The sequence below is a fragment of the Macaca fascicularis genome, chromosome 1, assembly GCF_037993035.2.
Source record: "Macaca fascicularis isolate 582-1 chromosome 1, T2T-MFA8v1.1".
Lineage (NCBI taxonomy): Eukaryota > Metazoa > Chordata > Mammalia > Primates > Cercopithecidae > Macaca > Macaca fascicularis.
The window spans coordinates 34,798,038-34,823,971 of record NC_088375.1 but is presented as its reverse complement, the minus strand read 5'-3'; the positions used below and the strand labels follow the sequence as shown (position 1 = coordinate 34,823,971).

Here is a 25,934-nt window from a genome sequence, read left to right as displayed (position 1 = left end):
ATACCAGATCGTGCAAACCGTCATTCCAGCCAGTCTCCTCTCCCCACCCTCCACCTTCCACTTCCAGGCTGCTCTTGTCCTACCTAAGGAGACACCTGCAAACTAAGGGCAGAGTGAAATGGGCTTCTAATTGTGAGCAATCGGGCTGGCATGGGAGAACAGAGTTGATGGTGTATGTGCTTAAAAGACCTGCAAATTGAATCCCAGGCTGCTGCAGCGAGGAATTCGGACAAGTCACTTTTAAGGAGGTTTTGTGAGAAACACTCTTTTTCATCCTGGGGTCCACCTGAACTTTTGTGTGAACTCCCTTCAGTCAGCTGGTGAGCATGTCAAGCCCTCCCCACCAAGTCCTCCCTCAGCCTTCAACTAAATACAGGGTGAGCTGTAATTTAGAAACAAGCCCCTTCCCTCATTTGTGGCTCTAATCCCTTCTGGGATATTATGGACAGGATGTCTATGTATACAGCTCTTCACAGTGTGCAAAGTGTTTGCATGTGCTCTGAATCATTTGGTGACACCCCAACCCTATGGCAGAGCCAAGAGTGACATTCACAGTATTTATCAGCAGGTAGAACAGAAGCGCATTGACTCATCAGAAGGGATGGCAGCCCTAGTGCCAGGGCAGGGCTCTAGAGGCGTCCTGAGGTATACTCTCCTTTTGGTTACCATCAAAAGGAAATCTGGGGGCTACAGAAGGGGAGTAAGTGTGGTTAGGGCAGTACATGGGGGTTGGAGTGAAGACTATTCACCAGCTGTATAGAAGTGTTTCAATATTTTAAAAACCGATGTAACCATACCAGCTGAATGTAAGCCCTGTGTGCAGGTGAATCAGATAGTTGGTAATATGTATCATGGATGAGAGAAATAGAGTTCAATGATTTCTCAAGGTCATAGAAATAGACAGCATCAAAGCAAAAACCAATCCCAAGTCTTCTTACTTGAGTAAGTTTGTTTCCCACTAAACCATGTTAGTCTGCCTTCACCTCGCCACATGCCAGACAACACTGTAAAGGGACCTGGAGCTGTGTATCTGCCACAGAGTCTCTGCTGCTCTAAGACCTGGTGTCATCGTGGGTGTATGTGTCAGGAGGGAGATAGGCATGTAAACATCCTCAATGTAATGTGACAATTTCTGCAATAGAGGTGTGTGCCAATTCGGGTAAACCTTCCAACAGAGAGGGATGCTCAGTGAGGTCTTAAGGAATATATTAAATAAACAAAAAGGTGCATATGTCCATGTTAGTGCAAAGAAGTTGCTAAGAAAGGGTAGTAAGTGCACATCTTCTTAGGGGAACAAGAAACAGGCAGATATGCTAGAGAACTTTTCTTCTACCAAGGCAGAGCAGGTAAGCAGAATCCTCCATCCCAACTCCATCCACCTCTTTCAAGAGTAATGAATGTGCTGGAAGCCAGCTGCTGAGGCATATTCATAGAGGGAGGTAGGTGGCAGGTACTGTAGCACCAACAAAAGAATGTTAGCTAGGAAGGATGTGCTGCTGTGTGTATTGGTCTTTGCTATATGGATCTATAAGTACTAAGTGTGTGAGAGCAAAGAAATGTTCCCTGGCAGAGAACCTTACTGCCAGGACAAAATGGGCAGGTCAATCCCATAAAGTGAGCAGAACTGTGGGGTGGGATGCCAACACACACCTTTGCTCCTTAGTCTAGCAATGGGTCCTTGAACAGGCCACATCAGGTCTCTAGACCTTGCTAAGTTATGTAAATATGAAAACTTGAAGAGATGAAGGTTGAAGAAAATACAAAATCATCCTTGTTTTTTCATGGTTTTCTTCCTAGGGGGAGAACCCATTGTACTCCCAGACAGAAAAAATTACCAGATCAGTCAGCCCAGTGGAAGTTGAATATTCATCTCACTTTCAATGTGTTCTTGGAGAATCTTCAAAAAGTGGCTTCCAAGGATGATGACCTCTTTGAAGAGATGGGCAGTGGCTCTAATTCTGGAAAGTACATTCATAGGCACTATAAAAAATGTAGTTTGGGATGTCTAACCACCTTTTGCTCCACCACCCACAGATTTTGCTTAAGAGGTGGGTCCAGAAAACCATAGTTAAGACTATGCAAGCCCAACTCTTTGTATTAAACTAAGGGTAGACTCTGAACCAGATTCTTTCTCAAGAGAATTGAAAACTATGATACTGAAAGAAAAAATTTAAAAGGTGATTGTAGATACTCATAAAATTCAAATAATAAACAATTATAAGGCACCTAAAATATGCCAGGAACCGAGGACATGGCAATGAACAAAGTAGTGACCTCTGCCGTGGTGGCACTGACCAAGAGATAAAACAGAAAAATATTCAGCAGAGCCAGAGTCAACTCCACAGCAAGCCAAAGTTACATGTAAGTTAAAGTCATCGAGGTACAGAAAAGTATGGAATAAATAGATAAAAGATTTCCAACTAGGGAAGCAGGAAGATGACACCGATGAAAAAGTAGTGACATGTATTTCAACAAAAAACAAAAAGAATAACCTGAGAGTATGACCATACTTTTCCAAGTTCCATGTGCCTGCATTAGATTTAGTGCCTAGTCCTTGGAGAGCTGTGGTATTTTTCACCAGAGTTCTCTTAAACTATTTTTATACTCAAGCTACCTTGAGTAGATTTCTGTTTCTTTCAACTAAGCATGCTTATATGTACTTGCGTACACACTAAGCAGAAGAGCCTAATCTGTGTGAAAAATGCCATGTCCAGGGACTCATTCATTAATTCAACAAACCTTTACCCATTGCCCACAGTGTGGGAAGCTCTGTACTCTTATTGGGAAATCATAGTTGAACAAGACCCAGCCTCTTCCACAAGAACCTCATTGTCTCATGTGGAGGTCATTGTGTTAGCTGACATATGTTCAGTTTTACAGTTCAAATGATATGCCCTATAAAAGAGGCATATGTTTGAAACCCTAAAGAGGGGCATTTGACTATCTTGGGAGTTAGGAAAGGCTTCACAAAAGAGTTACCTTTTTAAGCTGAGCAAAAAAAGGTGAAGAAGAGCCATTCAGGTGAATAGACAAGCATTACAAGTAAAGCAAACAGCAAGTGCCAGGAAAGTGAGATATGAGAACATGGCATATTTGAGGAAAGCCTGATATTTAGGTATGAATGGTTTACACAATATGAGTGGAAGGTGAAGAGTAGAGTGGGGAGTACGGGGGTTGAGAAAAGTACCAAAGGACTGGTTAAAAATGGAACTAGAAAGACAGCAGAGACAGATTTTCAATAGTCACATAGTTTAGTTAAGAACAGGAATTAATCTTTTTCACACTCCAACAGTGCTATGGTTAATACTATCTACACTTTCTTTTATTTATTTATCTATCTATTTATTTATTTATTTATTTTTGAGATGGCATCTTACTCTGTCGTCTGGGCTGGAGTGCAGTGGCACAATCTGGGCTCACTGCAGGCTCTGCCTCCCGGGTTCACGCCATTCTCCTGCCTCAGCCTCCTGAGTAGCTGGGATTACAGGAGCCTGCCACCACGCCTGGCTAATTTTTTGTATTTTTAGTAGAGATGGGGTTTCACCGTGTTAGCCAGGATTGTCTCGATCTCCTGACCTCATGATCTGCCCACCTCGGCCTTCCAAAGTGCTGGAATTACAGGCATGAGCCACCACACCGGCCTATACTTTCTTATTAAACCTCATGGAAAACTTCAAGATAGAAACTGTTCTAATTGTACAACAATTTTAGGATGAGTAAACTGAGGGTCTGAGAAGTTTGGCTTGTTCAAAGTCCCACCATGAACAATGGCAGAACTTAGATTCTTGGGTTGGAGCCTATGTTCTTTCCATTGTATCACACTGCCACCCAGGATGGGGAACAGTAGTTTGGGCTCTGTCCCATGTACAGTTTGGGGCCACTGACGGATTTTAGGCAGGGAGTAATATGATACAATATGATATGATGATTTGCACTCATGGTAGCAACCCAGAGGTTGAATCAGGGAGAAGAGCTGAGAATAGAGATAGGAAAACTACTTAACAGGATAATGCAAGAAAATCAGGTAAGAGTTGATGAAGTCCTAGATTAAGGAAATGGCAGTGGGCATGAAGAAGGGACAAAGGGCATGTTGAAGGCATATGCAAGAGAGTGATTATATTGCCTAGGTTTTCTTCTATGGTTTTTATGGTTTTAGGTCTTATCTTTAAGTCTTTAATCCATCTTGAGTTAATTTTTGTTTAAGGTGTAAGGAAGGGGTCCAGTTTCAGTTTTCTGCATATGGCTAGCCAGTTTTCCCAGCACCGTTAAATAGCAAATCCTTTCCCCATTGCTTGTTTTTGTCAGGTTTGTCAAAGATCAGATGGTTGTAGATGTGTGGCATTATTTCTAAGGCCTCTGTTCTGTTCCATTGATCTATATATCTGTTTTCATACCAGTACCATACTGTTTTGGTTACTCTAGCCTTGTAGTGTAGTTTGAAGTCAGGTAGCGTGATGCCTCCAGCTTTGTTCTTTTTACTTAGGATTGTCTTGGCTACGCGGGCTCTTTTTTGGTTACATATGAAATTTAAAGTAATTTTTTCTAATTCTGTGAAGAAAGTCAATGGTAGCTTGTTGGGGATAGCATTGAATCTATAAATTACTTTGGACAGTATGACCATTTTCATGATTTTGATTCTTCCTCTCCATGAGCATGGAATGTTTTTCTATTTGTGTCCTCTCTGATTTCCTTGAGCAGTGGTTTGTAATTCTCCTTGAAGAGGTTCTTCACATCCCTTGTAAGTTGTATTCCTAGGTATTTTATTCTCTTTGTAGCAATTGTGAATGAGAGTTCACTCATGATTTGGCTGTTTGTGTATTATTGGTATATAGGAATGCTTGTGATTTTTGCACATTGATTCTGTATCCTGAGACTTTGCTGAAGTTGCTTATCAGCTTAAGGAGATTTTGGGCTGGGACGATGGGGTTTTCTAAATATACAATCATGTCATCTGCAAACAGAGATAGTTTGACTTCCTCTCTTCCTGTTTGAATATCCTTTATTTCTTTCACTTGCCTGATTGCCCTGGCCAGAACTTCCAATACTAGTTAAATAGGAGTGGTGAGAGAGGGCATCCTTGTCTTGTGCTGGTTTTCAAAGTGAAGGCTTCCATCTTTTGCCCATTCAGTATGATATTGGCTGTGGCTTTGTCATAAATAGCTGTTATTATTAAGAGAGATGGTCCATCAATACCTAGTTTATTGAGATTATAGTGATAAATCAAGGAATTTAAGAAAATGAGGCCATTAAAGAGTGAAGAAGTATAAAGTTGGTCAGGTCAAGGAATAGGAAGGAACATAAATGGGATCTTTAAATTGTAGACCCAATGCCTACCTTTCATTTTCTGATATGATCCATTTTTCTCCAACTTTGACACAGTCCACCACAGGACTAAATGGGGAGAGAGGCTTTCACAGAGTTCCGTCTTCTTGGTAAAACCTACTCCATGCCACAGTGATTTCTAGGTGGCACTGAGAGCCAGCTTGAGATTCGTGGCCATAATTATAACATGAGACCACTCAGCATAGTTGTAAGTTTTATCAGCTACATTTAGCAGTTCATGTACAGGAAGGCATGGAATAGATGGAGAGTTGGATTTAACCAGGATATGTATGTATACATGATGAAAGATAAAAGAGGGAAGAGAGTTAAGAGTTAAAAAAATCACACCAATGATTTTTTAAATCATTTTAAACTGTCTAAGATACTAGTCTCTCAAATGTACCCTACCTTCCTGTTAATAGAAAGTCATCCTCATCTCTTCTACTCTCACTCCAAACTCTGTACACTCCCTAATCTCACCTCTTCTCTTCAGTTAACTTCCACTGTGCTCTCTGGATCTCACGATCAGTTCTTAGCAAAATCCCATATAATCTCAACCACTTCTCAAGAATCCACTTTGCCTTTCAGTTCTAACCACAGTGTAGCTGACCCTGAGGACATGGTTTCCCCTGCAGCCTTCTCTAGCAGTGGCCATCTCATTTCCCACCCCCCATGCTCCTGGGCATGGAAGTAAGGAAGGTGCTCCCTTGTGATATCCTGAACACTATTCCTCCATCCTCTCTAATGATCTCTGGCTCCTTTGAAGCCAGAACCATGGGACTCTTAGTACCCACTACCCATCCTCATTGCAGTTTATTTTTCTTGTTACTTCCCCTCATTCATTTCCATTAAGTGATTACAGAGGGAATGCAGTTACTAATAAAATTAGGTTCCCGGGCATAGTATTCCTTCTATAATCTCAACATTAGGCATCACCCAATCATACTTGCTCTAGTCTCTTTCCGTAATGAATTGTCAAACCTACTTAGACTTTTAACCTTTAGACCTGACCAACTTTTCACTTTCTAGCATCCCTCAAAGGCCTCTTTTCATTCACTGACTGAATTATATTCCATGGTCCATTACTATAATCACTCCTTTGTGTATATTCTCAACTCTCTTCCCTCTTTTATCTTTCACCATGTATATACACACATCTTGGTTAAATCCAACTCTTTGTCTATTCCATGCCTACCTATACACGAACTGCTAAATGTAGCTGATAAAACTTACAACTATGCTGACTGGTCTCATGTTATAATTATAGCCACTGAAGCGGGCTCTCAGTGCTACCCACAAATCTACTATGTTTATCTAGTTAACCAACACTCTTAACTCTTATTCTCAAAAGACTATTTCATAGATTATTTTCCCAACTGTTCCGTTTTCTTACTTTTAGCCAAAGACTTTCCTTCTGTTTCACCTAGGAAATAAAGAAGAAGAAGCCAATCAGAAGAAAACAGTGGCATCTTCTCACCATGCAACTAACATCCTGCTACTTTTGTCCTTGTGCCCTCTGCATTGCCTCCTGTTTCGAAGGATGAAGAGCTCAAGCTCCTGGGTAAGAACAACCTCTTTGCTCCTGCGATTATCTTCTGTCTCTCCTACATCATCACTTTCTTTCTCCCTCTCTACGGAGTTTTTTTTTTTTTTTTTTTTTTTTTTTTTTTTTTTTTTTAAGACAGAGTCTTGCTCTGCCACCAGGCTGGAGTGCAGTGGTGCAATCTTGGCTCGCTGCAAGCTCCGTCTCCTGGGTTCAAGCGGTTCTCCTGCCTCAGCCTCCCAAGTAGCTGGAACTACAGGCATGCAGCACCATACCCAGCTAATTTTTACATTTTTGGTAGAGATGGGGTTTCACCATGTTGGCCAGGATGGTCTTGATCTCTTGAACTTGTGATCTGCCCGCCTTGGCCTCCAAAAGTACTAGGATTACAGGCATGAGCCACCGCGCCTGGCCTATGGAGTTATTTTAATCACTATATCAATATGCTGGAATAGCTCCCATCTTAAAAACAAAAACACACCCTCCTGTGACCCCACATTGCTCCCCAGTTATCACTTGTTTTTCAATTTGCCTTTACAGCAAAAGGATTGTTTCTACTCATATCTGATTCTCACTTTTCTTCCTTCCTGGAATTTTCTTCACTCGGCCTTTTGTACCCTTCATGTACTGAACTACTCTTCTTCAGGTTACCAGTTACCTCCATGTCACAAAATTGAAGGTCGAGTCTCAATCTCCACCTTAGTGACTGCTCAACAGCCACAGTTGCCAGTTCCTTCTTTTGTGAAAAACATTCTTCACATGGTTTTGTGAGCCCGCTTTGGTCCTCTTCATACTCTCTGTCTCAGTCTTCTTAGTTGGATCCTCTCTTCTTCCCCCTTTCTGAATATTGGAGTGCTTCATAACTCAGTCCTCAGGCCACTTTTGTAGTTGCACTCACTCCTTGAGTGATCTCATTTCATTTTCTCCCATAGCTGGAAATACCAACTACACAGGTGGACATGTGTATATATTTGTATACCAACTTTCCAGATTCAATCATGGCCTTTCTCTTGAAATCTTGGTGTTTGTTTTCAACTGACTGTTAGATTTCTCTACTTAGACGTCTGATAGGAATGTCACATTTAGGAATGTCTAAAACCAAATTCTTGATTTATTTCTTTCAGATCTGTACTTCTTCCCAGTGTTGTCCTTCTCAGTAAATGGAATCACTGTTCATTTGATTGCTCAGGCCATAAATCTTGCAGTAAATCTTTACTCCTTTCTTCCAATCCATTGTCTGATTCTGTAGGCTCTACCATCAAAACATATTCTGAATATGCCAACTTCTCACCACCTCTGCAACACCAGCTTTGTCCAAGCCACCATTATGTCTTACCTTTACTATTGCAATAGCCACTGCACTGGTCTCCAGGATCCCCCTTTCTTTTTACTTCCTAATCAGTAAGGCCTTCATGATATGTCCCCTGCAACCTCTATAAACTCATCTTTTACTTCATTTCTCTCCTGACTGCATGCCAGCCTCATTGCCTTTCTTGGTAGTCCTGGATCATACAAAGTACACTGCCCTGCCCCTTTACAGCACTTGTACCTGCTCTGTCCTTTGTCTGTGATGTTTGGGGCTTACTCCCTCACTTCATTTAGGTCTCTGCTTAAGTGGCATTCCTTGGACAGGTCTTCCCTAAACTCCACATTCCCATCACCCTTTATCCTCTTACTTGGCTTCATTTTTTCATGCCATTCATCCCACCTGGCATTATACAGGTGTACCTCAGAGATATTATGGGTTCAATTTTAGACCACTGTAATAAAGCAAATATCACAATAAAGCAAGTCACGCACACTTTTTGGTTTTCCAGTGCATATGAAAGTGATGTTTACACTATACTGTAGTCTATTAAGTGTTCAATAGCATTATGTTTGAACAAAGAATGTACATACCTTAATTAAAGAATATGTTATTGCTAGAAAATGCTAATGATCATCTGAGCCATCAGCCAGTTGTTGGAGTCTTTTTGCTGGTAGAGTGTCCTGGTTTGATGTTGATGGCTGCTGACTGATCAGGGTGGTGGTTGCTGAAGGTTGGGGCGGCCTGTGGCAATGTCTTAGACTAAGACAACAATGACATTGACTGCATCAATGGACTCTTCCTTTCACGAAAGATTTCTCTGTAGCATGTGACTCAATTCGATAGCATTTTACCAATAATAGAACTTCTTTCAAAACTGGAGTCAATCCTCTGAAACCCTGCCACTGCTTTATCAACTAAGTGTATAAAATATTCTAAATGCTTTGCTGTCATTTCAACAACATTCATAGTATCATCACCAGGAGTAGATTCCCTCTCAGGAAACCACTTCCTTCCTCATTCATAAGAAGCAACTCATCATTCATTCAAGTTTTATCATAAGATTGCAGCAATTCAGTCACATCTTCAGGCTCTACTTTTTATTCCAGTTCTCTTCCTATTTCCACTACATATACAATTACTTCCTCCACTGAGGAAAGACATCCTCAAAGACATCCATGAGGGCTGGAATCAACTTCTCCCAAGCTCCTGTTAATGATATTTTGACATCCCCCTATGAATTACAAATGTTCATGATGGCATCTAGGATAGTGTTATTTCTAAATGATTTTCAATTTACTTTGCCCAGATTTGTCAGAGGAATCACTATCTATGGCAGCCTTTACCTTACCAAAATATTTTTTAAATAAGACTTGGAAATCAAAATTACTCCTTGATTCATGGGCTACAGAATGGATGTTGTATTTGCAGGCATAAAATCAATATTAATCTTGTACCTCTCCATCAGAGCTCTTGGGTGAGCAGGTACATTGTAAATCAGCAGTGATATTTTGAAAGAAGTTTTTTTCCGAGCGGTAGGTCTCAACAATGGGCTTAAGATAGTTCATAAACCATGCTGTAAACAAATATGCTGTCATCCAGGCAGGATTGTTCCATTTATAGAGCACTGGCAGAGGAGATTTAGCATAATTCTTAAGGGCCCTAGGATTTTCAGAATGCTAAATGAGTCTTGGCTTCAGTTTAAAGTGACCAGCTATATTAGCCTGTAACAAGAAAGTCAGCTTGTCCTTTGAAGCTTTGAAGCCAGGCATTGACTTGCCCTCCTTAGCTATTAAAGTCCTCAATGTCATCTTCTTCCAGTAGAAAGTGGTTTCATTGACACTGAAAATCTGTTGTTTAGTATAACCACCCTCATCAGTGATGTTAGCTAGATCTGGATAACTTGCTGCAGCTTCTAAGTCAGCACTTACTGCTTCATCTTGTGCTTTTATATCACGGAGATGGGTTCTTTCCTCCAATCTCATGAACCAACCTATGCTAGCTTTGAACATTTTTCCGTAACTTTTTGACCTCTCTCAGTCTTCATAGAATTAACCAGAGTTAGGCCTTACTCTGGATTAGGCTTTGGCTTCAGGGAATGTTGTGGCTAGTTTGATCTTTCCAGACCATTCAAACTTCCTTCATATCAGTAAGATGGCTGTTTGGCATTTTTATCATTTATGTGTTTACCGGAGTAGCACTTTTAATGTCTTTCAAGAACTTTTTCTTTGCATTTGTAACTTGGCTAACTGTTTGATGCAAGTGGCCTAGGTTTTAGCCTTTCTCAGCTTTTGACATGCCTTCCTCACTATGCTTAATCATTTCTAGCTTTTGATTTCAAGTGAGAGATGTCTATTTCTTTCACTTGAAAACTTAGAAGCCATTGTAAGGTTAATAATTGGCCTAATTTCAATATTGTTGTATCTCAGGGAATAGGGAGGCCTGAGAAGGGTGAGAGAGATGGGGGAACAGCCAGTTCCATACAGTGACCAGTCAGAACACACATCATTTATTGATGAAGTTTGTTATCTCATATGGGTGCAATTTGTGACACTCCAAAACAATTATAAAAGTGACATCAAAGGTCACATATCACAGATCACCATAACAGACAAAATGACAATGAAAAAGTTTAAAATACTGTGAGAATTATCAGAGACACGAAGTAAGCACGTGCTGTTGGAAAAATAGTGCCAAAAATAGTGCCAGTAGACTTGTTTGACACAGGGTTCTCACAACCCTTCAATTTGTAAAAAAGAAAAAAAAAAGTATCTGCAAAGTGCAATAAAGCAAACCATAACAAAATGAGCTATTGTCTGTATATTTATGAATTATCTCTCTGCTATTGGAATTCAAGCTTTATGAGGGCAGGGACTTTACAGCTTTTGTTCACTCTCGTATTCTCAGGACCCAAAAGAGTGCCTGACAAATAATAGGTGCTCAGTAAATATTTATTGAATGAATTAGTAAATAAAATTTGCTTGTGAGTTTCAGATGGGATAAAAGCAGGATATAAGACAACTATGAAGTCTTTTCAACACCTTAACATTATGCTTAGAATTTTTAAAAACCTGTATTCTCAAGTACAGTATTTTCACTGGTTTTCCCTAAAACAACATGAACTTTACTAGAAATCTCTTAGGTGTAAGTAGAGAAGATATGACGAAGGTTATAAAGTCACAATAACTATCGATCTTTTAAAAACATACATGAGATCATGTTACTCCCCTGCTAAATCTCTCCAGTGGTTTTTCACTGCACTTTGACTTATATTAAAATTTCTTCTCATGGCACATAATCTGGCTCCAGCTGACTTCCAAACCTCATCTTGTCTTTGTTATTCACCTCCCCACCATCTCAGCAGTCTTCTCTGTGGCCCAACAAGGCATGAGGCTGGTTCCTGCTAAAAGGCCTTAGTACTTACTTAGAACAAGTACTTAGCACTTGTTCTGTCTGCCTGAACACTTTCCGCTCACTTCTCCACACAGCTGGTTTCTTATAATTCAGAGCTCAAAGTCTAAACCCCAAAGTGCCCTCCATGATCAATCTAATAATCATATGGGCTGCTCCCTCCCCACGCCCCAGGAAATGTGCACCTATGACTCTGCTTTTCTTTATTTATCATTAGAAATGACTTTGTTGTTTTTCCATCCTCCACTAGAGTGCTGCAGCCTGCCTCAGAGTGGGCGCTCTGTGAGCGTCTGCTGTGGAATGAGTGACCCCATCGTGTCTGAAGGCTGGCTGTGTCTTCATCAGAAAGCTTCGTCTCCTCTTCCATCAGTCCGCCCGGCTGACCTAGAGCTGGTTGAGGCTGGGGCCTCCCCCGAGTTCCTCAGTGCTTCCCGCACCCCCTGCCCAGTACCTCTCAGGTCGTTACCTTGATGGCCCCCGTGGCTATCTGGATATGGTGCAGCCGTCGCAGGGTGCTCTCTCTGTCAATGAAGTAGGAGGCGGCCAGCTGGTGCAGGGTCTCCAGGGACACGGCCGAGCTGTTCCCACTGCCCCCGATTATAGAGGCACCTCCTGTTGTCTCTGTCTTTCTTCCCAGTTTCCGCTTGTCCACAAAAATGGTCAGGGACTCTTCTCCTATGGTGAACAACACGAGTGTATTGGTGAGGCTCTCTGCTCTCGAATCCCCTACCAATAGGAACATAAACCCTTGGCCAGGGCAGACCCAGCTGAGAGAGAGTGCAGCCCCTGCTGCCAAGCTCGTCCCCCAGCCCTTACCATCTTTAGAAGAAGCTCATCAGAGGGAGCCACAAGCCAGCGGCCTCGCTGCCTGAAAGGCCCTCTTCCAAAGCTCAGTCCCCCTGCCATCAGCTTATTTGCTTAACATCTTCTATTGAACTCTGTCTCAAGCAATTCTCCTCCATAGGGGAGACATAATTCTCTCTCTCAAATTGTTTACGAGGAGTCTTCGTGGCTTTTTCTGCTCCCTCGGGAAGGGCAAAAGACTTGAAGCTCCATCTCCCTCCTCCCCATCAAACACTCAACACCAGCCTCATGCCGACAGCTGGCCTGAGCCCTGGGAGAGCTTGTTTGGGTCGATTGGACAGTGAGCTAAATGTTATAATAAATCCTGCTTCCTTCTTCCCAGGGCAGAGGGAACTCTGCATCTTCAGAGCTTTTGATCCTGCCCTGGTAGGTTCTAGCCCACATTGCTCCACCCTGCCCCCACGCTCCGCCCCACAAGAGGGTGATTCATCAGCCCAGAACCACTGGAGTTGTTTGGACAGTTTCCAATCTTTATCGAGAGGAAGAGGGGTCAGGGACTCCAGGAACTTCGACTTCTTTGCCTGTGAGTCTGACCATTGTAGCCACAGCAAACATTAGAAAGTGGCGAAGCCTCAGGGGTTGGGTGACTCAGCGAAGCGAAAACTGGGAGCGCCCCCTGCTGGCAAGTGCTTGTTAGGAGCCTGTCCACCTCCAACCGCCATACACAACTTCCCCTCCTCAGGAGAGCCTTATAAGCAAATAGAGATGCTCTGGGGTAAATTGAGATGTCAAGAGACTACGCTGTTTTCAAATGCACCAGAAAGACTTCTGAGGCAATAAAAGGCCAGGAGGAACAAAAGACTGTTGGAGCTATACTACATAAGTCTTAATGTTACTTCCAATGGTCTGGCAACCAATTAGCTTAGGATTGTGATGTTGCTTACCTCCAAGGGTGGCAGAAAGTAAGAAATGAGTGCCGTACTTTTTAATCAGGTTTTCTGTAACCTGTTGCAGATTGGGTCTCCTTCCAAGGAGGCGAATGTTCCGGATAAACTCTGGGGCGAGAGGCAATGGCAAACTGAAGAAGTCCTTCCTTTCTAGAGCCAAGTTGTTCACCTTCCAACGGGCAAACTCCCTGGAGGAAAAGCCAAGCGGTAAGGAAAAGCTGACCGCGTTTCAGAGCAAGAGGCATAAAATCTGAAGTAGGTAATGTTCTTCCTCCACTTGCAGCCACTCATCTCCTCTCAGCCCACATCCCCCCTCCCGGCCTCCACCCGCTGGAGGTGCCCAGTGTCTGGCAGAGGCCCCTTAGCCTCTCACCTGGCCTGTCATTCACATGCTGTAAGAAAGCTCTGTCTCCACTGACCTCCATCAGAGCCTCTCCCAGCCAACTTTCTCATCAGGCAGTAGTTGATTAGCGTATTCACATGAAGTCATGGTTTACAGTATCGAGTAGGAGAAAAAACACACATCGGAACAGTGGTTTGCAAAGATGTGATCTAATCACAGCTGTCTTATAGTGAATGAGTCACATCACCTGTCATGGCCTCAGTTACTCAACTGTGAAGTCAGGAGGCTTGCTCTAGAACCACTGCCCTCATATTTTGATCTCTGATCCCCTTCACACTGTTAAAAATTATTGAATCCCCATATTTGTATATGTGGATTAGAGCTATTGAGATTTACCATTTTGGAAATTAAAACCAAGAAAATCAACATTTGTTATTTCATTTAGAGATAACATTAATAAACCCATTACATAAAACCTAACATTTTCATGACAACTGTATGTTATGAAACAAAACAAATTTAGCAAGAAGAGTGGCATGACTTTGCATGTTTGCAAATCTCTTTAATATCAGGCTTAGCAGAAAAGAGCTGCACTCTCATATTTGCTTCTACATTCAATCTGTTTTCATAATTGTGGATTTTCATCTTTGGTACTACGCTAAACTAAACAGATGGTAGTTTCTTAAAGGTTAGTTACAATATGGAATCTGAAATCATATCAGTGAACTTTTCATGCTTTGTTACATTAAATCCAGTGTTCCATATTGTAATCTGAATGGATCTTTCTATCCTGCATAATGTTGTAACATCATGTGTTGGTCATCTGGAAAATATCAGGTCACCGAGTTATGCAGATCTTCCACGTTTTGACACTTTTCATTATGTAATATTAAAACATCTCACTATGTAATATCATGACCAATCTCTTCAAAGTCTTTAAATATTAGGACAATGTCAAGTTCATGAGGATGAATGCAAGTTTTCTAAAATTTGAATTTTCATTTAAAAGTTTAAATTGTATTATTGGTAACAAATACTGTCAGGTGTTTTTCCTTGCAGAGGCTGGCTTAGTTAATTCATTTGGTTTTTTTTTTTTTTTTTTTTTTTTTTTGGAGAAACGTCTGCCAGACACTCAAGTCTGAATAATCATAGTTTGCCTGTCGCTTGTGCTTTCAAGAAAAATGGAGTTCCATGAAAAAGTGGCTAATTCAGCTTGCAACTCAACCACAAAAGTATTTTTCCTTGAGACAATTATAGTACTTAAGTAGCCTGAGATTTGCTTTATGTGCACTTCCCATTTCATCTTACAGAATATTAAAAACACATGTACCCAAGGGTCAAGATTTAATAAAATTAATAAATGTCTCTGTGTGTGTAGCGTGCACGCGTGTGTGTGTATGTGTGCGCGCATGTGTGGTTGTGTGTTTAGGTGCAAGTGTGTAATGAAGAATACATGACTCCTAGTGTTATGTGGTGTCACTGCCTTTATTCAAATTAAGGTACCAGCAGTTTTATTTTGTACCTTCAGTGCAAATGTCAACATGAACACTCTGAAATAGACTAAGAGGATCCATATTTTAAGAAGCCTTATTTTAGAAGATTGCAAAGTTGTTCGTTTCTAATCCTGTTGAAGATTTTAATTTTCAAGCTTTGCTCCTCATTGGAATGTTTGCATTTTAAAGGGGACAGGTTTATAAATCTTTGCCTTGGAATGAAATTTAAAGAATCATATCCATCAATGAGAAATGAGTTTTACATTGTCCCCCAAATTGTACTGGTAAGAACAGCTCCACTGCCTTAGGAAGCAACAAAATGTAAAGTGTTTACACCCTCTTCACCCATCCCAAATCTGCTCATCGTAACAGTGCCAAACCTTGGTCTAACCATCCCCAAATGTCCATGACATGCAAATGATAGGGTTGCATAAAAATAAAATAATTAAAAATAAATAAATAGATTTTTGACAAAGATGCCAGGAACACACATTTGGGAAAGGAGAATATCTTTAATAAATGGTGCTGAAAAAACATAACATCCACATGCAGAAGAATAAAGCTTATCTTTCACCATGTACAAAAATCAGCTCAAAATGAATGAAATACTTAAATGTAAGACTCAAAACTATAAAACTAATAGAATAAAGTATAGGGGAAAAGCTTTATGACATTGATGTGGGCAAGATTTTTTGGATAAGAACTCAAAAGCACAGGCAACAAAAGCAAAAATAAACAAATGGGATGACATCAAACTGAAAAGCTCCTGCATAGTAAAAGAAACAACAGAGCGAGGAGACAACCTACAGAACTGAAGAAAATATTTGCAAACTATGAGTCCAGTAAAGGGTTAATATCCAGACTATGTGAAGAACTCAAATAACTTAATAGCAAAAAGAACAATTTTTTTTTAAATGGGCAAAAGAGTTGAATAGACATTTCTCAAACGAATACATAAAAATGGCCAGCAGGTGTATGATAAAATGCTCAACATCACTATCATCAGGGAAATACAAATCAAATGCACAGTGAGATGTCACCTCACCCTCGTTAGAATGGCTGTTATCAAAAAGCCAGAAAATAACAAATGCTGGCCAGGATGCAAAGAAAGGGGAACTCTAATACACTGTTGGTGGGAGTGTAAATTAGTGCAGTCATTATGAAAACAGCATGAAGATTCCTCAGAAAACTAAAAATAGAACTACCATATGATCTAGCAATCTCACTACTAGGTACATATTCAAAGGAACTGAAATTAGTATATCAAAGAGATATCTGCACCCTCATGTTTATTGCAGCACCATTCAAAACGACCAAAATATGGAATCCACCTAAATTTCCACAAACTGATGATATACACAATGAAATACTATTCAGCTGGGAAAAGAATGAAATCCTATCATTTGCAGCAACATGGATGAACCTGGAGGACATAATGTTAAGTGAAATAAGCCAGGCATAGAAAGACAAATACCACATAACCTCACTCATATGTAGAGTCTAAAAAAGTTGATATCATGGAATTAGAGAGTAGAATAGTGGTTACCAGAGGCTAGGAAGGGTAGTAGGAAAGGGAAACGGGGAGAGCTTGGTTAACAGATACAAAGTTACAGTTAGGAAGAATAAGTTCTGTGCTCTATTACATAGTAGGGTGACCATGGCTAATAATAATGTACTGTAGATTATAAGTAACTAGAAAAAAGGATCTTGAAAGTTATCACCACAATGAAATGATACATGTTTGAGGTGATGTATATGCTAACTCCCTTGATTTGATCATTATTCAGTGTATGCATGTATTGAAACATCACACCAATACACTGTTGTGCCAGATATGTCAATTATGAACAAAATTTTTTAAATTAAAATTATAAATACATAAATAAATAAAAATCCATGCTACATTTGATGCATAATCCCTCCATCTAACTCTGGAGGCTGACAGGGGAGGAGCATATGTCAAATGCTACTAGGGAAACAAAGAAAAGCGGGTGACTAATAATTCATGGTTCCAACAAGGTCTTCAAAATTCCTGCTGTGTAGCTTTATTTATCTAAGCAGGTAAGTTCATAATCACATATTGTCAGTTATTTCCTTTGTGCAGCAAGTGCTAAACTTTAATTAAGTACAGAGTATTTGTCAAAAGTATTTTCTATCCCAAACCCCACTGCAGGGTAAAGAACAGTTACCTAATCTCGTCTCTAATTGGCTGGATGGAAACTGGAATCCTCTCACTGGTTAGTTGATAATTACATTGATGAATCATAAAATCAGATTACTACAAGCAAACAAACAAACAAAAAACCTTAGGGTCATCAAACCCAGCGCCCTTGCTTCGGGATAGGGCACAGCTAGACTTCATTAACTAATGATTTCTAACCTATTATTTTTCTAGATTGCTAGGGGAAAAAGACATTATTACCTTTTCCATAGTTTCTTACAATGGTCAAAGCCCCTCACAGAAAGGAAAGGCCAACTTAGCATAGAGGTGGGGCCCACTTTAATTAAATATAATAAATAAAAATTGGTAGTCAGTTGTCTGGCCCAGTCAGACACTGGGTCTGGATGGGAATTAGTATTCTCTAGTTTTCTCATGTTTCTTGTAAAACAGAGAGGGCAAGAGGTTTACCTAAAGCAATACAGCCAGTTGATAATAGAACCAGAACAAAAAGCTAGTGTGCTGACCCTCCTTCTATGCTATTAACAGAAACTATGATGGCGGTGACAATAGTCACAACTGAGACTCAGAGAGACTAAGAAAGTAGTGTGGATGAAATCACACGGTTAGTAAATGACAGAGTTGTGCTTAAAACCCAGGCCAATATCGTACTGCTGTTTCTATAGCACTGTTTTCCTTCGAGTAGATGAGGTTAAGTATTAAGTGTATTTTATCAAATTCTAATTTTTTTGTGTTTGGTATCCTTTAACACACATAATTTTATTACCCAGAACATTCCACTTTTTACATTTTCTACATAAAACATGGATTAATTGTATATTCAAAACATAGCATAACGTTTGCACCACAGCAAAATGTTCCTGGATTAAGGCAATTTTAACATGCCCATTTGCAGGAGAAGAAATTGAGATGCCTCAAAAAGCCAAGTCCATACAGAAGGTTCATGGGGGGAATCACAGATAAAGGCCTGAGTCCAGCTCCTGTGGCTGCTAAAGAAATCATAACACAGAATAATGAATGACCTAGAAAAAGGAATGATACCGTCTAAGGAAGCTTTTTATGAGCAAATAATAAAAAATAATAGCTAACATTTAATGAATTTTTAGTATGTGATAGGCATTCCAAGCATCTTACAAGGATTAGTTAATATTATATTCAAAACACCATATAAGGGGGAAAATATAATTATCTTCATTTTATAGATGATGAAATTGAGATACAAATAATTTGCCCAGTAGTTTAACTACTAGTTAAGTAGTTTAAGCCAGTAGGTGGCAAGGTCAGGATTTAAACACAGACTGTCTGACTCCAGTACACACAGTCTTTGCCACTAGGCTATACTACTTTCACCTGTGAAACTCTAAGGAACAACTGTGCTATGGAGTAGAAGTGTGTGCTTCTACTTCTTTTGTGGGGGAGAGAGTTTCAATAGTGCCATATAGGGACTATAAGGATAGGGACTATATTTGGAGAATTTCACTGGAGAAAGAATCCATAAGAATGCATACAAGTGGCAGCTGGGCGCCGTGGCTCACACCTGTAATCCCAGCACTCTGGGAAGCCGAGGCGGGTGGATCACAAGGTCAGGTGTTCGAGACCAGCCTGACCAAGATGGTGAAACCCGGTCTCTACTAAAAATACAAAAATTAGCCGGGCGCAGTGGCAGGTGCCTGTAATCCCAGGTACTCGGAAGGCTGAGGCAGGAGAATAGTTTGAACCTGGGAGGCGGAGGTTGCAGTGAGCCGAGATTGTGCCATTGCACTCCAGCCTGGGCAACAGGGCAAGACTCCATCTCAAACAAACAAATAAACAAAAAAAAATACATACAAGTGGCTACATTTGCCAAAGAACAAAAAACAAAAAAGCCCAAATCTACTTTCATCACAAACTGCAGCGGGCTATCAACTCAGAATTAGGCTCAAGTGGGCATGGTGGCTAGTGCCTGTAGTCCCAGTTACTCAGAAGGCTGAGGTGGGAGTATCTTTTGAGCCCAAGAGTTTGAGTCCAGCCTGGGAAACATAGCAAGACCCCTGTCTCAAAAAATATTAGGCATAAGACCTCAGCCACAGGAGTTCGAGTCCAGCCTGGGCAACATAGCAAGACTCCTGTCTCAAAAAAGAAACATTAGGCATAAGTACTCAGCCACAGAAAGGTCCAGACTCTAAGGGCTCCCAGTGGTTTTCTCTTCAGCCCCAACTTCTTCCTTGCCCTTTGGGGCCCTTCATGGAACCAAAATAATGGAGAAACATCTGTGAGTGGTGTTTGAGCCAGAAAGTGGTAAAAATGTGCTTACAGAACTTATTAACCTGGTTCTTTCCAGCATCTGCAAACCTTAGAGGCAATACTGGAAGGCAGCCTGAGCTATTCAAAGAAGAAATGTTCATTTCCGATTTTTCATTTAGCAGTTTTCCCCCCAGTAATAGAATAATCAAGGCTCTTTTTTTTTTAACTCAGAAAAGGATGTTTTCTATATATCAATTATATTAACGCACACTGCTTCAATTAAGCCATCATCTTTGTTTCAATTAAGATATCAAGTAAATCTCCATTTCAATTTAGCCATTTCTCCTAAAATCTTCTCCCACTGTGTTTGTTACACAGTAAACAATCTGAGAAAGCAAACATTTCTAACAGCACTATAGTCCCTGTGTAAAGTGTCTTTAGAATAGGAGCGGCCACTGCATTCAGGGCTCACAGGTTCAGCCAAAGGGTAAAGAGAGCTCTTCCCTGTGCACTTTGCCCGTAAAATGCATTCACGTTGCACATATAAAGGGTGCTTCAGTAAACTGCTATAATTACCAAAAATTCAGTCAATTTTCCATCTTCCTCTAGCATGCTTTAGGTTAGCCTAGAGTGAACAATGTGTATTTCTGTGAAAGGGTGAACATACACATAAAATCATTAATAAAAACCAAAACAATGTCCAGGGAAGGGATAACCCAGCCTGGAAGGTATAATCCAGTGTGTTAAATCAGCCAGCATACTGACACTCAGAATATTTTAGATATGATGATATCTAAATAATCAGTGCTGAAGTAATTGTAGTTATCTTTATCCCAAATTGCATAACACTGGTGGCCAGATTGCCAAAAAGTGATGCTTCTGGTTGTACGTGAGTTTAGGGATTTCCCCAAAATCCAAAGGGGCCCTGCAATAGGAGAGTTGAACCACGGCCGTGCCAGATCTCAGGCACAGGAGCTTCAGCAGGGTTTTGAGACTGGGCCAGCTCTGGGTTTGAGGCAAAAGGGTCTCCGATGAGAATACTAAATGACTACAAATGTTCCTAATTCAAAAGATGTAAATAAAAAGTGCTGCCTCCAACTCAAGCTACTGACTCTTATGTCAGCAGCCACCTGCAGCACTATGTTACACAAGGTCAACAAGAAATCTCCCAGCAAGAATCCCCCTGCGGGGTCTCGTGCCTGAAGATGAAAGGCTCAGAAAGAGCACAGCTGGGGTCTTCCAGCCCAGGTGCTGTTTCCAGCAGCTGCACATGGAAGCACCACTTTCCAGGCTCATAAACTGAGAACATTGACCTGGCCCCTGTGAAGAGTCATTACCTATGAAGCCTCCCTCCCTATGAAGCCTTAAGGGGAAGAGTATGAAAACACACACACACACACAAACTGTACCTCAGTGAAGCTGAAATCTAGAAGTACAGGTTGAGTGCCCCTAATCTGTAAATCTGAAATCTAAAATGTTCCAAAATTCAAAACTTTTTGAGCATCAACGTGATTCTCAAAGGGAACACTCACTGGAGCATTTAGAATTTCATATTTTCAGATTAGAGATGCCGATCCAGTATAATGCAAATATTCTAAAATCTGAAAAAAAATTCAAAATATTTCTGGTCCCCAAAAATTTTTGGATAAGTGATACTCAACCTGTAATGAAGACTGTAGCCTACAGTGTGGGTGGTTGTGCTATAACTTCACGCGAACAGCCGGATTATTCTGTTACCAGTTTTTTAATAGATCTTTCATCTTTCCACCTCTGCGGGGGAAGCATGTTCAGGCCCATTTCCAAGTCCACAGATAGGGCTGTCATTTGGAAAGTCACATCCTGCATCCTAAGCATGCAGCTCTATCCACCCCCCTCCACCGCGGCACCCCTGCAGGCTTGGCACCAACCTATCCCGGTGTCACTGTGCCCCTGCATACTAGGAGACATTTGTTCCTCCTGCATTAGACTCCAGGCTGGGTTTACTGAGGAGGAAATCAATGCTGCTTCCAGCAGAGCCAACCAATCACTGCCTGCTCACTATTCTGCGTTTCTCAGAATAGGACTTGAGAGACTGTGGGAAAGTCTTAAGGCAGCCACGGAACCCACTTTGCAAACAATGACAGAAGGAGTGGGCTGTCAGGGTAGGGACATTGACCTCTATTCTTTGACCCTCCTGATCTATTTCCAATGATCTATCTTTTGGGGGCACCCCCTCCAACTTTTTGTGCTCAAAAGGACTGCAGTGCTGAAAGAGACTGGGCTATTATTCTCCAAACAGTTGTCATGATATGAACCAAACTGGTTTTCCCTGAAAAATGAAGGTAAACACAGGACATGTTATTGAATAAAATATTTAAGAACTCTGGAGCACTGGCCTTAAGCCAAGCACATAGTTTTCTTGTCATTTTTCCTAGGACTTTACTTTGTCTACTTACACTGTCAACCAATGACCCATGGGAAATTTTCTCACATACCAACCAGTTCTGGGTAAGTGCAACTGCCTTTCTTCTCAGAGCCTTTGTCTTGGAGATTTGCCTTTCCCCAATTAGCTTGAGACTTGCCAATCGGACAGAGGAAACTCAGTAAATACCACTGAGTGTCACACCGCTGATTTTCCTAAAGAATTTCAGACACAGGAAGCCTTCTCTTTCTTCATCTTTCTACCAATATACCTCACACCCAGGGCTACTGCTCCCATCACAGAACTCAATCCACCAAGCAATGACATCACCATTTTGTCTTTTTCATAGGACTCACATTTTTCATCTTGAAAAACTCACATGAACAAGAATAGCCAAAGCCAACATGTACATTGAGTGATGCCAGTTTTTTATCCAGTGACTCAGCTATGATGGTTTCACATTCTCTATCAAGCTGGACATTTTAGGGGCTTAAGGATATATCATACTTTGGCTCCTATACAGAGGCAGTATTTCCAGACACATCACATCACCAAGAGATTTCTATCTCAACAACAGATTACTGTAATGTACTTGGCTATTAGAGACTTTACTGCTATAACAAATAGGATATGATAAATCTGAGCTATAAAAAGAAATGATAATAAAAACCATAATCCCATATATTGGTGTAGTGCTTTCCTGCGAGATTGGGGGGAAATGGTAAAGTAGTGATGGAACCCACTTTGCAAACAATGACAGAAGCAGTCAGCTATCATGGTAGGGACATTGACCTTCTCTATTCTTTGGCCCTCCTGATCTATTTCCAGTAGTCTCTCTTTTGGGGGCACCCCCTCTAACTTTTAGTGCTCAAAAGGACTACAGTACTGAAAGGGATGAGGCTATTATTCTCCGAACAGTTGTCTTGATATGAACCAAACTGGTTTTTTGCACACCATTTTTATACACGCTTATTTTATCTATACAGGGACCTTGGGAGAAAGGGAGAGAAAATATCATTGATCAACTATTAAGCTTTTACATGTTAACACATGAGGAGACAGAGAAACTGAGAGAAATGACTTGCCCCAAGTCTCAGTTGACTAGTGGTAGAGTTTAACTAGAACCTACACCATACTACCAATGATTTTCTGCCTTTGTCTGTGACCCGTGTTCAAGCTCAGGGACTACTGTCCACCTTTGTCATACTTCCCAGGTGATTCTTTTGGCTTGTTTACCACTGTGGCTGGGAGAGATCCCCAGGCAGGAAGGCTTCAGTCCAGGAGTCATTTGGTTAAGTAATATCTCAGACCTTGCAACTCTTAGACACACAAGAGCAGAAATGAGGCCATCTCTTCCCTGATGTCCTGGTGCTCTCCATCTTTTCACTGTCTGGGAGAATTCAAGAAGCCTGGCATGGAGGTAATTTAGCAGCCTGCTGTGTTCTCAAACAACGGCCCGTAAACAATGATTGGCCAATTTCATTCTAATCTTCCCAATTTTGCTCTAATTAAAATCAAGCTGCAGCTTTCAAACAGTTTAATTAAGGCTGATTGGGAGAAATGGGGGAGGGGAGAGTCAAGCTTAAAGGAGGAGGAAGAGATCACTGTTTGGCTAGTCTCACACTGCCCTGGTGGGGCTTGGGGACATAGGGAGGGCACTGAGAGTGGTGTGTTTATAGAATCAACATGAAAGACAACAGACTCACTGGAATGAGGGCCCAGTGAATCTGTGCAACCAGAAGGAACTGAAGAGGGAGCTGAGACCTGTGTCTTCCCGGGCACACACTCTCAGGTCTTTCCTGACATCCCAAACTGCTCCCCAGCATCTCATCGGCTCAACTGTGGACAGCATGGCTCTGTTCACCACTATCTGCCTCCCATTGTGCTTGTCTTTGCTCAGCAAGTGGCCCATGAGACACTTCTCCCATCAGATGTCTTCCTGAGCTTCCTTTATTTACTTGACTTCCAGAGAATTCCCGCAGACTGGTAATTCCTTCCATTATTCTACAAGTTTATTCCTTTTGCAAAGAAATAGCCCCTCTGGTATTTTGGTGCATTTAATTTTTATATGGGTCATTCTTCTTTGGACTAAATAGTTTTCGTTCCTTCAACACAGTTTCCAGATTCCTAGGCCTACATGCTCAACCTTTTCTGCTTGCAATCAATGGTATTTCTTTTTAAAGATGGAAACCAAATTTGAACGCAATCCGGTAGATATATTCTGAGCCACTGAAAGTACGTTAGGATACAAGATCTGAATACATCATTATCACCATCATTATGACCATTATCATCGTTTCAGTTATTAGTGAGACCCTCTGTTTCTAGGAATGGAAGTAGATGCTTTATATATTTTTAAATTGTCACTGTAATCTTACAGATGTCAATGTGGTTGATTGAATCACCATTCTTGCCAGTATTAGGATGCCCTTTGACATGTTACTTTGCAATATCACTCACTTGTGAGGAGGGAGCTTATTTCCCTCCCTCAAGGATATTGGGTTTGACTATGTAACTTTGCTTTGGACAAAGGAATGAGGGCAGAAGTGATTGTGTGCTGATTCGGGACCAAGACCTCAATAGATACTGCACATTTCCACTCTCTGTCTTGCATTTCTGCCCTTACTATGAGAATTGCTTCCCCCAGGTACTGCAGGTGCTGCTCTTTTCGCCTGGGTCCCAGAATAAACACCATTAGAAGGAACACCTAATGGCCTCCTTGCAGACCTGCAGCATGAAGCAAAGCTAACCCAGCAAACCTACACATGCGTGAGTAAGAATACATTTTATTTTTTATTTCATTTTATTTTATTTTTCTGAGATGGAGTCTCACTCTGTCACCCAGGCTGTAGTGTAGTGGCATGATCTTGGCTCACTGCAGCCTCTGCCTCCCAGGTTTAAGCAATTCTCTTGCCTCAGCCTCCTGAGTAGCTGGGACTACAGGCACATGCCAACACACCTAGCTAAGGAATAAATTATTTTTAAGCTACTGAATTTTGTTGATTTTTGTACGCATCATTGTAGCAATAGTTAAATGACACACACCACAAGTGTTAGTCCTATTTTATAGCTAAGCTTGTTGAGGCTCAGATAACACACACAAGGACACAAAGACAAGTAAGAGGTGAAGGCAGTCTATGCTGTTGCTGCTATATATTTTTTATTAATGCACTTGAATATTACATTCATTTTTTAAAGACAAAAATATTCCTTGCTAACAGTAATCATATCAGCAGTTGGTATCCCATATTTCTTTCCAGCCCCAGAATTTTTTTTTCTCAAGTATCACAGTCAAGTCAGGTCTCTTATATTTGTGACACTGACATTTTTAACTTCAATTTAGGGCTTTACATTTCACCCTCTTTTTGCATTCCACCCTTTGTGGCAGAGGCTGGCAAGTTGTTTCCAAAGATGTTTCCATTTTCCTCCTGGGCTCACAGATGGACAATTTCCCACCCCCACCCCCACAGCTTCTTCTGCATTTAAACATAGCCATGTGACTGAATTCTACAGTAGAATATGAGTCCAGGTCTATACCATCAAACCTCTCATGAAATCCTTCATGCTGTTTCTCTTCCCTTGTCTACCAGGATCCAGGACTCTGAGGCCCTAAGGGATGGCAGAGTGATGAGGCAGAAGGAGTCTTGGTCCTGAATTGATTTCGTGAAGCAATCTCCTTTTATGTCCCTCATAAATTGTATTGTAGTGTGACATGAGCAAAAACATAAACTTTCATTAAGTCACTCAGATTTGAAGACTGTTTGTTTCAGCAGTTAGCCTGCTTTGACTAATACTGTCTTGATTGTATCTATCCAATATTCTAGCCTGATGAAACCATCTTGGCTCTTGATCTCTTAACTGTATTGCCTAGCTGGATAAGGGTTCAATTATTGTTCAAGCAGCCATGCTCCCATTACTTCTCAGCTCAGCAACAATCCTGTATGTGGTCTCCCTTCTTCTTG

General features: G+C 41.0%; 1 protein-coding gene and 1 long non-coding RNA gene across 8 annotated transcripts in view; one reads left to right on the top strand and one right to left on the bottom strand.

Moving 5' to 3' along the window:
* Positions 1 to 24,746, top strand: part of LOC102138902 (uncharacterized) — an 85,954-nt gene extending 61,208 nt beyond the window's left edge. For 3 of the 6 annotated variants that reach the window (XR_012426491.1, XR_010581325.2, XR_010581314.2), the window contains 3 exons: positions 6,750 to 6,883; positions 13,401 to 13,540; positions 14,792 to 15,041. This is a non-coding gene — a long non-coding RNA (uncharacterized lncRNA). Of the gene's footprint in view, positions 1 to 6,749; positions 6,884 to 12,768; positions 12,970 to 13,400; positions 13,541 to 14,791; positions 15,042 to 24,619 lie in introns of those variants that run through there. The other 3 variants (XR_012426460.1, XR_012426472.1, XR_012426482.1) reach the window with 2 other exon arrangements.
* Positions 1 to 25,934, bottom strand: part of BRINP2 (BMP/retinoic acid inducible neural specific 2) — a 110,665-nt gene that overhangs the window by 12,641 nt on the left and 72,090 nt on the right. For both annotated transcript variants that reach the window (XM_005540074.4, XM_045393134.2), the window contains exons 3-4: positions 13,331 to 13,521; positions 12,049 to 12,257 (exon numbers count right to left, since the gene is read on the bottom strand). In XM_005540074.4, the coding sequence (XP_005540131.1) occupies positions 12,049 to 12,257; positions 13,331 to 13,521 (400 nt within the window). The remainder of the gene's footprint in view (positions 1 to 12,048; positions 12,258 to 13,330; positions 13,522 to 25,934) is intronic.